General features: G+C 38.6%; 1 protein-coding gene across 1 annotated transcript in view; it reads right to left on the minus strand.

Moving 5' to 3' along the window:
* Positions 1–299: 299 nt before the first annotated feature.
* SEL1L3 (sel-1 suppressor of lin-12-like 3 (C. elegans)) overlaps positions 300–14,567 on the minus strand; it is a 31,552-nt gene continuing 17,284 nt past the window's right edge. Inside the window, exons 14-23 of the mRNA XM_009887651.1 lie at positions 12,739–12,915; positions 11,014–11,141; positions 10,259–10,342; positions 7,759–7,849; positions 7,565–7,649; positions 5,361–5,470; positions 3,953–4,080; positions 2,130–2,232; positions 1,963–2,035; positions 300–620 (exon numbers count right to left, since the gene is read on the minus strand). Coding sequence (XP_009885953.1) covers positions 454–620; positions 1,963–2,035; positions 2,130–2,232; positions 3,953–4,080; positions 5,361–5,470; positions 7,565–7,649; positions 7,759–7,849; positions 10,259–10,342; positions 11,014–11,141; positions 12,739–12,915 — 1,146 coding nt within the window. The 3' untranslated portion in view covers positions 300–453. The remainder of the gene's footprint in view (positions 621–1,962; positions 2,036–2,129; positions 2,233–3,952; positions 4,081–5,360; positions 5,471–7,564; positions 7,650–7,758; positions 7,850–10,258; positions 10,343–11,013; positions 11,142–12,738; positions 12,916–14,567) is intronic.

Here is a 14,567-nt window from a genome sequence, read left to right on the forward strand (position 1 = left end):
TGGTAACTTCATGGGTAAAATAAGCTCAAATGCAGTAAAGGCAATTTAACAAGATATTAGATACGCGAGTAAAACTTCATCAAAACTGGTGGGAGGTTTGCTTAAGATATTAGATATGCGAGTAAAACTTCTTCATCAAAACTGGTGGGAGGTTTGCTCATTCTTGAATTAGGCAAAGACTTTGCCTGTTTTCTTCTAGTCCTTCAATGAAATACAGTATGATCATGTGTTGTGTATAGTCAGATAATCTGCATTATTTTGTCTGGAGCACAAAATAAATTACAGGGATTTTTTTCCTCTAGAGTAGAGAAATAAGATCAGTGAATTCCCTACAATTTTGGTTGTTGGACTGCATTATTAATGCCACTAATAGAGTTGGTTACCAGTTCTTAGATTTGTACTTGTTCATATCCAACCTTCCCAATGGGACATGAACCTTAAGAAAACTACACTTCAGCTTGTAACAGGAGGATTCTGAGGGTTTGAGTCCTGCTGTGCTAAATTGTTTGAAAAAGTAGATTCATCTTGCTGTACTAGTCTGGTGGCATCCTCGTTGCTAGTCTCTGAGGAAGAAGGTTCATCTGATGATGGTTCTGATCTTGTTCCAAGAGAATTATGGGCTTCAGAAAAACATCAAAAGAAATTATTAAAAAAGACCCTGCTGTGTCTAGGAAGTCTATTCATCAATATTTAAATATTATGTGGATATAATCACATATAAAGAATAACACTCAAAGGTTAGGAAATATTGATAGAAGAATGTCTGTAACTATATACTTTGTACATATGTGGTATGATTCCCAAATTACACAAATTATAGCTAGTAAGAAAAGAAAGCAAGGTTTCAGAATTATTTCCGTAGTCAGCATATTATTCACAGCTACATGTCTTAAATGCTATCTAGGAATTATAAAATTCAAATAATCTTTTTATATTTAATGGTGTTTTGTTTTTTTTTTTTTAAATACTAATCCCTATAGGTACAGGTTGTCAATGCGGAAAGTAATTTTTTTTCTGTCTTTTATTACAGAAATATGTCTGAAAACAGTATTTTCCAACACAGGCTTAACCTGCCCACTAGGGTTAAACCACAGCACAAGAAAATGTATTGATTGGAAGAAATTCTTTTCACAACTAGTAATATTCATTTCACAACTTCCTGATCAAGATCCTGCCTTCCAATTTGAAATGAAACACTTGGTTGAAGCTGGCAATGCTTTTTAAATGATGACTCATTATTTTTGCAGGTGACGGTAGGGCTTTTTTCCCCACTTTCCTGCGCAATCTAGTTTTGTCTCTGATATCTCTCTCAATATGGTAAGAAAATAATGGGAGTATTACGAGACTGAAGTCTGGCATTTGGTTTTCTGTCCCTCAATATTCTCTGTCCCATCAGAGAACACAGGACATCCAGCAAACCTTTCTAGTTTAGGACAGGGGGAGTCTGCAAGTGCTGATTGAATGTATTTACTCATTCTGTTACCAGTCTGAAGAGGCCGAACTGCCTCCTCTCCTCCTAAGTTACTCCAATGTACCAGCTCTCTGAACCTCAATTTTTTCTCCCACCTTGTATCTGAATGGATCCAGTCATATGAAACAAGGAACACAGTCTCATCGTGTATTGTGGAAACAACATATGAAATCAAAGTCACGTAATTACTCTAACAATACTGAATGTTGAGAGATGGGAAATAATCTCTTATTTCCAGTCATGTTCTCCTGCAGTTAATGTTTTCATTAAGAATCTCCTTTATCAAGGGAAATTCTCCAGAAATGAACAGGTTTAAACTTGCCTCGCTTCACCACCCCTTTTCAATGATCAAAAAACGACTTGTGTGTCAAGTAAGTTGCTATTCAGAGGTACCTCTAACAAATCTAGAATTCCTGCTTTTATTTTTGAAGTTTTTAGTGAAATAAAAAGATCACTCCTCTTTCTTTGGTTTTACTATGACAAATACTTACCAGATAAAGACTGAAAATACTGTACCGCACATGCAACCAGAATCGATAAAAGAAAGGTTCCCATGAAGTAGATCTGTGACAGTAAGTTTAAAAATGTAATTAGAGCAGGGTAAAACCACGGTAGTGCTTCAAATGAACTATGCATGTACCAAAGGAGCAATACATACCAGAGTAGATTGTAAAGTATTGTTCCAGAACACTCTCATGTAAAAATAAAGCAATGCTAATGAGCATGGACTAATTGATTCTTGGTTACTATTATTCCAGCACCTACAACAAGAAGATGAAAACAACTAATTAGGCCTCATCTACAATTTTGCGGCACTTGTTGCCTCGGAATCTAAAGTGGCTTTGCAGCAAACCTCAGTAACCCAGAAAACACAAGCAGATATTATAATTACTATGTCACAGATGGTGAAGTAAAAATTCATAGAAATACCAGATTAGCTTCATTTAGCATAGAATACCTTACCCTAGGAGTATATTTTTCATTTTCTTATCAGTCAACAACAGGTCTAAGCATCCAGCCTACCCTTGCTAAGCAGTCATAGTACGAAGTTGTACATAAGATGCTTTGTTCTAACTAATGTGAGTCAACAGCAGTAGGGCTGGATTTAAGATTAGATGTCCAAAATTTAGATGCCTATTCAGGACGCTGGTGCCTAAACCCCCTTTAGAGACAATGGAGTACTACACAATGCCATCAGAGCTTGGAAAGTGCTTTAGCTGACCAGTTATGAGGTGTCTGTTGTGGGGTGAGCTGAGCAGCTTTCTCAGTTCCATCAGTTAGAACTTCAACTACTAGGGGAGTTTAGACAGCTAAATCACAGGCACCAATTTTAAGCTACAATTGAGTCTTTTCTACCAAGCTGAGGAGGGAGGGGTGAGTGGGGTAGGGGGGTTGTGTATATACATATAATTTTTATATTTAAAATTATATATAAGTTATATAACTGCTATATTAAATTCTATATATTTTATATATATTGTAAAAAATTACATGCCCTTCTGGACAAAAGTATATGATAAAGGGAAAACCCTGCAGCACTGTCAACTCTGTAAAGCAAGTGGATTCAGCCCAACTGAAGGCAGAATTCAGGCTCAAGCTTACAATCCCAGACAGACCAGCTGGTCCAGAAGCCCTACTTATCTGACTAGTAATTTCATATGGAGTGGAGATAAGTGAAGTTCAGGCTAAGTGCAGTGAAGAACAATTTCAGCCGATTGCTGGTGAATCAACAAATGAGGTTTTAATGTTCGTATCCTCTCCACTTTTGTTGGATCACACAACACTCGGTAGCAAAACAGAAGATAAACCACTCATTCTTGGTTCACAGCCTCATGTATTAAGCAGTAGCTCCTTGTCCTTTAAATATCTGAAAGGCAATTCCACAAATCCACCCAATATTGTCTAAGCTTCTCACTCCAACTGTGCTTTCCAATATGTGTTGCTTTACGCAGGTAAAGGAAACCTAAATTCTGTACCAGAACCCGAGGTCTCTAGGTGATTTGTGCATGAACAGTACTGGCACAGGCAGTTCAGGCAGCAGACCTGTAACCTTCTCACATATCTATTACTTTGTGCCACACATCTGTCCCAGGCTGGAACATCTTTGTGGGATAAATAGGAAGGACTGCTATTAATGCAGTTACATACTTTCACATTCTGTATTAAATTACACCATATTTATCATTAAAATATTGTTTCAGACTGTGCCTAACTTAGGAACTTAAGTACATCAAATTGGAAAAGACCTCCTGGATCATTAAATCCAGTCCCGGCTATTTCAGGTAATATAATCAGGTCTCTTTAACAGGCATAAACTGAAATATATTTAGGTCATTTAAGCATTTCAACCATGTTGACCTTAACCTGCCTTAAATCATACAAGTGAACAAAGTTAATAAATTACAGGAGTTGCTGTTCTACAGAGTAAATGCTACTCACGTGGAAAAACAGAAGATGCTGATTATGGGGAAAAAGACCCACCTGTAATAAAGTTCCTGAAGAAGTGAGGTATTACTAGAATGCAATGCCTGATCAATTTCCAGGTGATCCAGAATGTAGGAAGGTATGGAGTTGCCCTCTTCCATGACAAGGGCCAAATTAAAGAAACCCTAACAATGAAAAAACATACATGCTTTTTAACTATTACATTTTCATATCTATATTTAAGGTCTACTGTAAGCATCAAGTATCTAAATAAGTATAATTTCTAAAAGACAGATAATTTAATACGACGTGATCTTCACTGAATAACTGTGAGAACCTTCTCTCCTAACGATATACCCAGGTAAATACTGAAAATGCCAAAGAGTTAGCTTTCATTTGTTGGGAAACCATCTGAAAAAAGATCTCAGCTTTCTCATTTTTAGTTGCTCTTTAAACACAGCCACCATATCAAATTGTAATCTTTTACCTACTAGGGAAATACAGACTGAAAGCAGAAATGGATTCCTGTTCTGTTACTGTTTAATTCTCCTCCACCTAGCTCACAGATCAACAGCAATCTGAACGGTGTAATTGAGAGCAGAAATTTCGTCCAGACAATTTAAGTCCTTAATCCTAGTTTTGCCTGCTTGGACAAGTCTTAGGCATCCCTATGTCTCTTCAGAGCTATGAAGATGAACACACATGAGACGGATTACAGGATTCCCCATCAGTTTGGCTTTCAGACTTTAAAATAACTGTTCATGCATCTCTTCTTTCCTTTGCTAGTTTAGCAGTAAAGTTTTGTCCCAGTATCCTCAAAACAGAACCCAACTATGCTACCTCTAATAAATTCACACACAAGATACTGTCTGGGGACATTGTCATAGGGAGAGGGAGAACAGAATTTGCACCCAGGACACTTCAGGAGGGTCTGAGGGCAGTAAACTCTGTGTTGAAATACTGCATGTCTTTGGTAATGGGATACAGTGTATCTTTTAATTATAAAGCACTTTGATGAAGTTGTTGGCAGAGGGAACAAAATTCACCATAGAATTCACTCAATATATCAAGGGAAATGGGCCAGTCTTTTTGTTTATATCCTAAAATAGCAGAGGATAGGACTGGAATACAACACAGCAGTCTACTAATTCTTCCCCTTGCAGTAGCAAAACTACCAAGGTCACAACTGACTCAATTGTGCCATGGTAAGGTAGCACTGAATTAGGCCATTCACCTTTAGCTTTCAAAACAGCCCGATTCTAGGACTGGCCATCTATGCTAGGTTTACCTTCTATTATCACAAAACAGCAACTACTGATTCACAAGGTATTTTGAAATAATTGTAACTTATTCTAGCGGGTTTCTTCAGTGCAGCTGTAGGCAAGCAGAATAACCAGTCTCGGAGAAATCCTCAGATTTTTCTAAACTCTGATGTTTTATAAACACATTACAACTGCAGACCCACCTGCGAATCTCCCTCTAATGCAGCTTGTGCGTACATCCGCATCGACAGCTCCAGGTCTTTAGACTGGTTCTGGTAACCATAGTAGTAGAAATCACCCATCTTCAAATAAGCTGTGGAAGAAACCAGTAGTAGATCATTTAGAGTATTTGCAGAAATAGAATTAACCAACTATTAATGTGATAAAGATGTTAATAGTAACTCTATTTAAAGCATAGTATTAAAAAAAAAAAAGTATCTTTCTCTCAGGTTGCCTCTGTAGCTACTTTCCATCAGCTTGCCCACTGAAAATATTTATCCTGGATGAAATTTCTCATGGTTTCTCTTTAACTAATTTAGTCAATGATATTGCTACTTTTACAAAAACTGAGTCTTTGAGACTTTACACTGCCTTCTTTCTTCACTTGCCGAATGTGTCTTTGGGCAAGCTGTAGCCCCGTTATTCAGGTTACCCCTACTAGCTTGAAGAGAGCTAAAACCATGCCGTCTAAGCCTTTTTTCTGTACCTGTCACTATGGCGGCTGAACCCACCCCAGAAGTTACAGAACTTTGCTGATGAAAATTTCATTAGTTTCAAATCCAACCCAACCCAGGACAATGGTAGGTATAGAATTTTCCTGGTCTAGAAGGAAGCAATGCCCAGCAAATATTTTACAAATATCTTTCTGTGATATTGCACAGTAATGATATGCGCCAACAGAGTGGGCATTGACCCAGACAGGAGCAAGCATGACATTGCACTAATCTATGCTAAAGAGTTTAAGAACTCCCATGACTGTGTCTACTCTTAGCTGATCTAAGCTTTTCCCAAATGGTTTAGAACACTTCTACACCTTGCCTTGTGCATCTACGGCAGCTACCAAGAAATTTCACCTGTTTTTACGGTGAACTATAGGAGAGCTCTTCCAGGAAGCAAGTCGGTCACTGACCCAACAGCAAAGGCAGAAAGACTACGTAGACAGGCTGGCACAGATGCAGAGTGGAAGGCCATGAATGCTGTAGTGAATCATCAAGAAGAGAGTTCCCCTCAACCATTCCAACTCTGTCATTCCAGCCCGGCCTGGAGAGCTCTCCTGCCTTGAGGTCACCTTGTGTTGCATTGATAACATAGCCCTGGAAATCTCTGCTGCCAGGGTTAGACTCTCCGTCCCAGGCCCTACACTGGGGATTTGATCCTCCACTACTGCAGAGAGGGGTCTGAGGTAAATACTCATGTGAGGAAGAAATAAAGTAATAAAATCCTTCCCCGGTTGAACTCAGCAAGTCTTCTCTCCTTTACTTGAACGGAATCACAGTCTCACCCCACGAGTCTGACCTTCAGAAGCTTCTCTAACATAACATTGTACCAGTAGATCTGCCAAAGGGTCAACCAAACTGCACCTTGCTAAGGCATCTACAAACTCCTCACGAAAGCTAACAAGGTTTCTCAGCTCCTGTGTCTTCAGGCTGCATCAATGTGGTATTCAGCTTCCATGCTGCTGCGTATTTAAATGAATAGCTTGAATGATTTTTACACTTCACTTTTCCACAAAGCACTTAAAAACTTTTTGTGAGACAATCAGATCAACATTTTCAAATACTGAATAACTCTTTCAAAGGCACCAAAATGACTTAGTCACTAAAGTCATAGATGTAGTAAAATTTAAGGGTGGAGGAATAAACATTTTTTTTTAAACAGAGAATCCTTTAGTTCCCTAAGGTAAGCTGTGCCAATGTTGATACACTCTGTACCCTAACAGAAAAATTCGTAGTAAATTAGATAAGGAATCCTTTAGCCTTCATTAGTTTCTCATGACTCAATTATGATATGGAAGTATATTTGCTTTTGGATTTTCTCTTTGATAAACTGAACAGCATGAGCTCCTAAAGTCTACTACTTTTTTTTTCTTAAACCTTGAGTCAATTGCTCAGGCTCCTAAATATCTTGCCCTTTCTCAGGGCTGAACTTTTTTATTTTATTTTATTCAACTTTTATCTATTTTATGCCATAAAAAGGACATTGTGAGAAAAGCTGTGCTGAAACACAACACTTAGAATACATTTTTTCCCTTCTGATATTCCTGTCAAAACACTAAAAAGGAAATGTATGACAAGCAGGGATTACTCTTCCCTTAACTTGCACTCCCAAGGAAGCTGTAACAAATGTAGCTTTTGAAATTTAAAAAAAACCGTAAAGCTAAAATTCAGAAAGAATTCTCTATACGTACCAAATGACGGGGCATTGACTTGAGAAACAGAGAAATTGTAGTATCTCCAAACACAATCAGTTGCTAGGTATTTCCTTGCTAGGTCCTGGAAAGAAAATAGTTGATCTGTTCATATCACAGTTAAGAGATTAAGATCACAGTATTAACAACAAGTGTTCCTTTTAGGATAAAGAGTTGTGAATACATTTACTTACTGGTCTTTCTTCACAGATGTGTGCTAAATTTGACTGTGACACTTCAATTCCAGTTTCAGCTGCTAAAATGTAATACAGCAGAGCTTCATGCCTAACGTTACATAAAATAAATTAGTGAAAAAACTAACAAAAATAAGATGCATTTTAGTTACAGTTAAAAAAACCCCACATTAAATTGACAAAATCACGTTAAGACTAAATTTTTGGTACAAGGTTTAAAAGCAAGAGGTTGGCAAACACATGAAACAGCTACATCTACTGGCCATGCGTGGTGTAACAAGCCATGCCTGATCTCAAGAACCTGCAGCGTTTTCTTTCTTGTACTGAAACTAGATTGGCTCCAGCGTGCATTTACTCTAAGTGGAAGATTGATGATAAACTTGAATTGATATTAAACCAAATTATCTATTTAAATGTTTCAGCTAAAACATTCTTAAAAGACCCTAACCTCCTCCACTTAAAAAAAATCCGTAATTAGCTTAGCTGTGTATATATTTGTCAAACATTCATCTGAGTACTTCTTTGGTATGCTTTACCCTTTTATTTCTGACTTGTTTGTCTTGTCTTTTTAGACTATGGGCTCTTTGGAACAGGAATTATCTCTCATTATATCTGAACGTGTGAATAAAATAACAGTCTCAGTCCCTCTATGGACTCTATTCACCTCACTGAATGTAAAGCAAGTAATAGATTTTGCGTTAGCAAATAGCAGTATAGCAATTCAGTATCGCAGTACAGTGGTACAGCACTGGTCACGATTCCAGAGGAGAGCACCTCTTTCATGTTCTCTGCCACTCATCTACTCAATATTATGAAGACTAAGCATTCAGAATTAAGAGGAAGTGTTTAAAATCATGTGTTTGGTTTTAAAATTACAACATTAAAAATACACTTGGTGTACTTTTTTCCTACTAAAGCTTCCTGTTAAAGGGTCATGCTTCCAGTGATTTTCTCCACAACACTAAGCTTAAACCATTTTCAGGGTTCAATGGTTTGTTTAACTGGAAGCAAATATGGCTAAATACACATTTGACTTCACGAGTAGGTGCTTAAGCAAAGAAACTTTAAATGAACTTGTGAAAGCAGTTGCCCTTACAGAATTAGCAGGTGTAACCTCCTGTTTCCCAACTGCTTCTGCAAGATCACAAATTCTTCCTGTACTTGCCCTGTAAAAACATCTGGGACAATGGAGACCTGGCACCACAGAAGGCATTCAGGATACCTAATCTGGGAAGTTAGCTCTTCTGATCCTTAAGTCTCAAAGGACAATTCAGAAAAGAAACTATATTTAAGGCCTCTAAGTAAGTCTCTGAAGATCAAACTACCATGACTAGCAGGGGTGTAGAACACGTGGCTGCTAATAGCAACGACTGAGGAACGCATATTACTTAGTCTGCTTGGCAGTGTTAACAACTTACACCTGTGCAAGATACATGAAAAAAAATACTCGGAAGCAAAGATCTCAACCTGAACATACTCCTAAAACCAGAGATGACTAGGACCAGTATTTATAAGTAACTACCCATACACTCCCAGCCACTGGCATCTCAAGTAGGACTCCAGTAGATTTTTCCTCCTAGTTGTTGAGACCAGACCTTCCAGGTTCTTAATCCTCTACCTGTCACGTGCACAGGACTTTCAAACGACTGTACGCAGAGTGAGCCGGGTAGAGTCGCAGGCTTGTACATCAGAACATGCCACAAAAATACTAACTGAGAGTTTTTCAGGGTTGAAAAGTCAGGTCAAGCCTCAGGAGAAATGCCTGTGACAGACCGCACAAAAAGAAACTTCTAGGAATAGGTTACTCCAGAACAGTCCACTGACAGTTTCTTGTAGATCTCCTAAACCTGAAGCACTAATTAAGTACTAGCAGGGGGAGGCTGCAGGCTTAAACGAGCCATTGCCTTAATCATGTATGACACTGATGCTTGCACATACAGTATCTGATACTCATGCCTACAGGTCGCTGTAAAAATGGAGCATTAACCTGGAGGCTATTTTGAAACCTCTTGGTTGGCTCACTGGATATTGTAGCCCTCTGTTATACTTTACAGAAAAAATAGTAGTAACCATACACACACAAAAAAAAGAACAAATCTAATCTAGCAGCCTGAGTTTTCATTACATGAAATTATAAAGAAGAGAAAAAACAAAGTATGGGTTTTAGAACAGAGGGAATATTAAATGTGAAAGGTGTTCCTCTGGCTAATCCAGTGCACATTACATGCTACAGTTTTACGGGATGAAAATCACAGACAGCAGATACAACACTATTTCACTCTACAAACTCCCTCTTTTTCACTTGATTCTATCAGAACTGTTGAATTATGCTTTGGGTCAACTCCTCCTTCCCTTTATGTCAATGGGTGTTTTGCTACTGATTTCAGTGGTGCTGCTATTTGTGTTTTTTTGAGGTGATGACCCAATGTTAATTATTTCATCATGCTAGAAAGTAAGTGAAAAATAGAAAATGAACTTGAAGAGAACAAAACGAACATACCATGAAAGTTCCAGATAAGCATTGAGAGCTTTTCTGATGACATGACCTAAGTAGCCGTTCTTCTCTGCAATGTGTTTTGCCCAGCTGTGGACAAGAATAAACAATAAAAAATGAACAGCTGCGCTCCAGTATGTTATCCCAACTCACACCGACTCAAATGACACAAAAGCATATGGGATCACCTTCTGACTTCTTCCATAAGACAAACTGTGGGATTTCACAGTAATTGATGTATCAGTCTTGTAACTGTTGACTGAATGAGAACATTCATGTCCGTTTACCTCCCTGAGCAGAGAAATCTTATGGTTTTTCTGGGCAAAATTACTTTCTTTTTTTTTCCTTTTTTTTTTTTTTTTAAGAAAACAAACATAATTTAATAAGTACGACAACTAATTATCTGCTTTTTTCTTGATGTCAAACACCAGTTTTACTACATCAGGAGCCTGATATTTCTTGAAAATCAAATAAGCATAGCTTTGTTAGATACAACCTCTCAGTGTTGTTCAATACAATCTCTCCGAGTTGTTCCAGAAAAAAAAAGTACTAAAAAGTACTCAGCATCTCTCAAAATCTATTTGTCATTTAAATAATACACATATTCATGTGGATAAAACTTCACTGCAGAAGAACCTTTTGTTGAGGAGGTAAGCACCATGAAGTACAAGATACTTAGATTATGGACTTAAAAATCACCAATAATCAGAATAACCCCACCAGAAATATATTTTCCTTTAACAAATGGTTTCATTCCTTACATTACAGCTTTTTCTGGATCTCTAGGGAAGTCTTCCATATTTCCTGTGATGTAGTACAGAGAGCATCGTAGAGTCCCTTCTATATGTCCTCCTTGGGCAGCTTTATAGAAATAGCGTGCAGCAACTGTCTGGGAGGAAACAAGACACAATTAGCAACTCTGCATTATTAATGTTTATAGAGTTTCATTTCCTGGGACTCATTTCATTAAATGAATTAAAAGAGGCAATCGGCTAATGAGGGCAAACCAGTTTAACTACTTTTAATATATTAGGTGAAATGAATTCCTTTCTTCTAACTTTTTAATAGTTTGGGCTGGAAAAAGGATTTTAAAAACATCAATTCTGGTAATATATGGAATGTCAAATAGAAAAGTGTCTAAATGTGTAACTAACACCTGGTAGCATTCAAGTCTTGTGTACACTGACAAAAGTAAAATTAGTTATTCACTAGTAGGGAGATTAATAAGGGATCCTGACAAGAGACACAGAGCGGGACTTTTGCACTGGCGATGCCCAAGTGAAGGCTGGGGAGAAGCAGCAACGCTCAGTATGTCCAGCAGTGCACAGCCACAGTGCTCAAGCTGCTGAAACTGGTTTATAAGAGATAACACAGGCTGAGTGGGCAGGGCCAGAGCCGCAGAAGCAGGAGGGCTGTGTGACTCTCCATGTTTTACCCTCAGAAACAGTAAGCTGTAGTGTAAACCAAAGCAGCATACAGCCTGAAATAATTTATTTCAGGAATTTTTAACCATCGATACTTGTTTTCTGTGAGCGAACACGGACTTCAGAGTACCCAGCACAACCATAACAAAGTACTTCTAACCCATGGCTCTGGTGAATAATGAAATCTGGGCACTTTCAGGTGTACACTTACAATCAGTCCACTCTGAAATGTGTATTTTGGTCCCCAGGGAAGGAAAATGTGTTTGCCAAATGCACATGTTGGAGAACACTGCTGCTGTTGGCAGCAGAAATGCTCACTGTTTGGAGAATATCCAGACCTCAGAACACACAGGTTACACTGGAAACATCTTTTAGCTCCAAGCATAAGGTCCGCTTGCATTTATTACAGCCTATCTCACTATGTTCGTGCTGTCAGTCGTAAACTACCCAGTTAATTAAAAGAAATATAACCAAAATAGACCCTGCCTCTTAGGGGAAAATTAATTTTGCACATGTCAATGAGAAAAGGTAATAAATGGGCTGTGTCACAGAAAGACAAACCAAAATACTGCAGTCTACCAGGACTGTATTAAATAGTTACATTTGCAAGTCTGGCTTGAAGGTCTTTCACTGCATTTCTGAGGTTCACAGAAGCTATGTGAATGCAGCACAGCTGTTCACGAGATCAGGGACAAGGTTCTGCTGCTTTCATCTGTTATGGAAAGCATCCTTATACTTTCCAAACTAAAACTGGGAGAAACCCAAAGGATCACACCATGTGAGAGCACACACTATCCTGGCTGGTGTGACTGCAAGAAAGCTAAACCTGCACCTGCTTTATTTCTAAATTAAAGGAACACAAACACACGCACATAAGTATGACTGAGATCTGAGTAACATCTCTCTCTCTAAGCAATCTGACTGAATTCCCCAGTAACACCCTTCTTTGTGATAAAAGGTATCAAAATCCAACTCAGAGTGAACACAGCAGTCTCAAGAGCAAAGTAAAAACTTCTAAACTGGGCCCTAATGTAAAAAAGAGTACTATAAATATTTACTCACTTGATTTCTACCAGGTACTCCAGGGTAAATCCCATCTAAATAAAGGACACCGAGGTTGTATGATGCATCTGGATTTCCCATTTCTTCAGCAATTAACCAGTGTTTGGCTGCTTTTCTGTAGTCTCTTTTAAAATTGTGGTAATACCATCCCAATCCATTCACTGCCTGGGGCAAGCCCTTAGGGAAGGAGAACAGCAGTCTCAGGTCACACGTTTGATTCCGCTTTGGGTCACTTCATAATTCCAACCTGCTCCTTGACTTTGGGTGCTCTTGTGACCTCGGCTAGTCTAGGTGCCTTGCACAAGGATCCAACCAAAATTACACTGATCTAGGACTAAGGGATATAAACGTTTTCTGGCTTTTTTTCATGCTATTCTTCCTCATGGCCACACATTGAGAGCAAGAAATCAGACTCCAGTGTCATCTTACTCTGTAGAGTCTCAGCTGCATCTGCATTCAGATTTGTATTTGTTGACAAGGACAAACTGCGACTGTTTTTCACCTGTTTCCTCTGCAAAGTCAAAATGGGGCACCTATTCTCGCGAATACCCAGAACCTAGTTGAGAGGATTAGCAATCAAAAAAACCCTTCTTTTAAACTAGAACATTTCCCTAAGAATAAAAAGGAAGCAATGAACACAGAAATTTGCGATGTAGTTTTCAAAATGTATTTCACCAACATCATGCAGATCTGCTTAAGATAGTGCCACATGCTATTACTAAGTTGCATCTTTGCATCAATAACTATGGATCAAGAGGAGAAACTCTGCCTGGGACAGCTTTTATTTCGGTTGCAATGAGTCATTGTCTCCTTGCATAAACTGGTGGATCATATGGTGGCTGTAACTATGGCAGCAGTTCAAATTACTCTGTACCAATGAACATGAACATACTATTTACTCCTATTTTATAATGTAAGTTTAATAGCAACCATTCCAGAACAGTGACATAAGGTAAAAACGACCTAAAAAAATCTCAGTGCAGAAATACATGTTATTTGCTTGCTACTGCTGCCTTCTACACTGCACAGTCTCCTCCTGTAATCTCTGCAGGAAAAGCTGCATACTACTGGCACTTACAAACGTGCTCTGGAAAAGGATTCCTTTTCCTTTCAGATTTAAACAGTATTACTAACTTACACATTAAAATGCAAAAGCAGTTTTCAACTTTTCAACTATTATGATGTTGTTTTTGTATAGAAAATGTGCACCAGAGCATAAAAACATAAGTATATGGGTTCAAGGAGAGTAAGGAAATTGTTGCTTCTAGGACACTTCCTGGAATCTCCTCCTCAGATCCTGAATCAAGCGAATTTCAAACACACTGTGAAAGCCACTCAATTTATCCAAACCTTTCCCAAACAGGCAGTAGAACAGGTAGTGTCTCCTGTTTCAAAAGAATGATAGAATCGGAACAATTCCTTTCTGATGGTGGTCAGCAGCAAAGTCCTATTGCCACTGTCAGTAATTTAACTAGTTCTGGTTCTAGAGCTAGGAAGGTATTCAGGGTGTAGGTACTCTTACATTTTTATACTAAGGACCAGATCATGGCCTGGGTAATCTGACTGTGCTGGATCATTAATGGAGCACGGCTCCTCTTCTCTCTGGTGCCTGTCGATGTTTCCCCCTGCTATGGAAAAAACAGAGGCTTTGGGACATCCAGGTCTTCTCCCTGAAGTAGAGAAGAGCTGGCCAGAGAGAGCGCATAGTCTTTTTCCAGTCACCAGCATCCCCTGGAGGAGTTCTAACTCTATGCAGAGAGAACTAGCCATAAACCACTACAGTTCAGGGGTGGTGGGACAGGAAGCCACCATTGCTCTGCATTCAGCTC

This window comes from Charadrius vociferus, unplaced genomic scaffold, assembly GCF_000708025.1.
Source record: "Charadrius vociferus isolate BGI_N301 unplaced genomic scaffold, ASM70802v2 scaffold306, whole genome shotgun sequence".
Lineage (NCBI taxonomy): Eukaryota > Metazoa > Chordata > Aves > Charadriiformes > Charadriidae > Charadrius > Charadrius vociferus.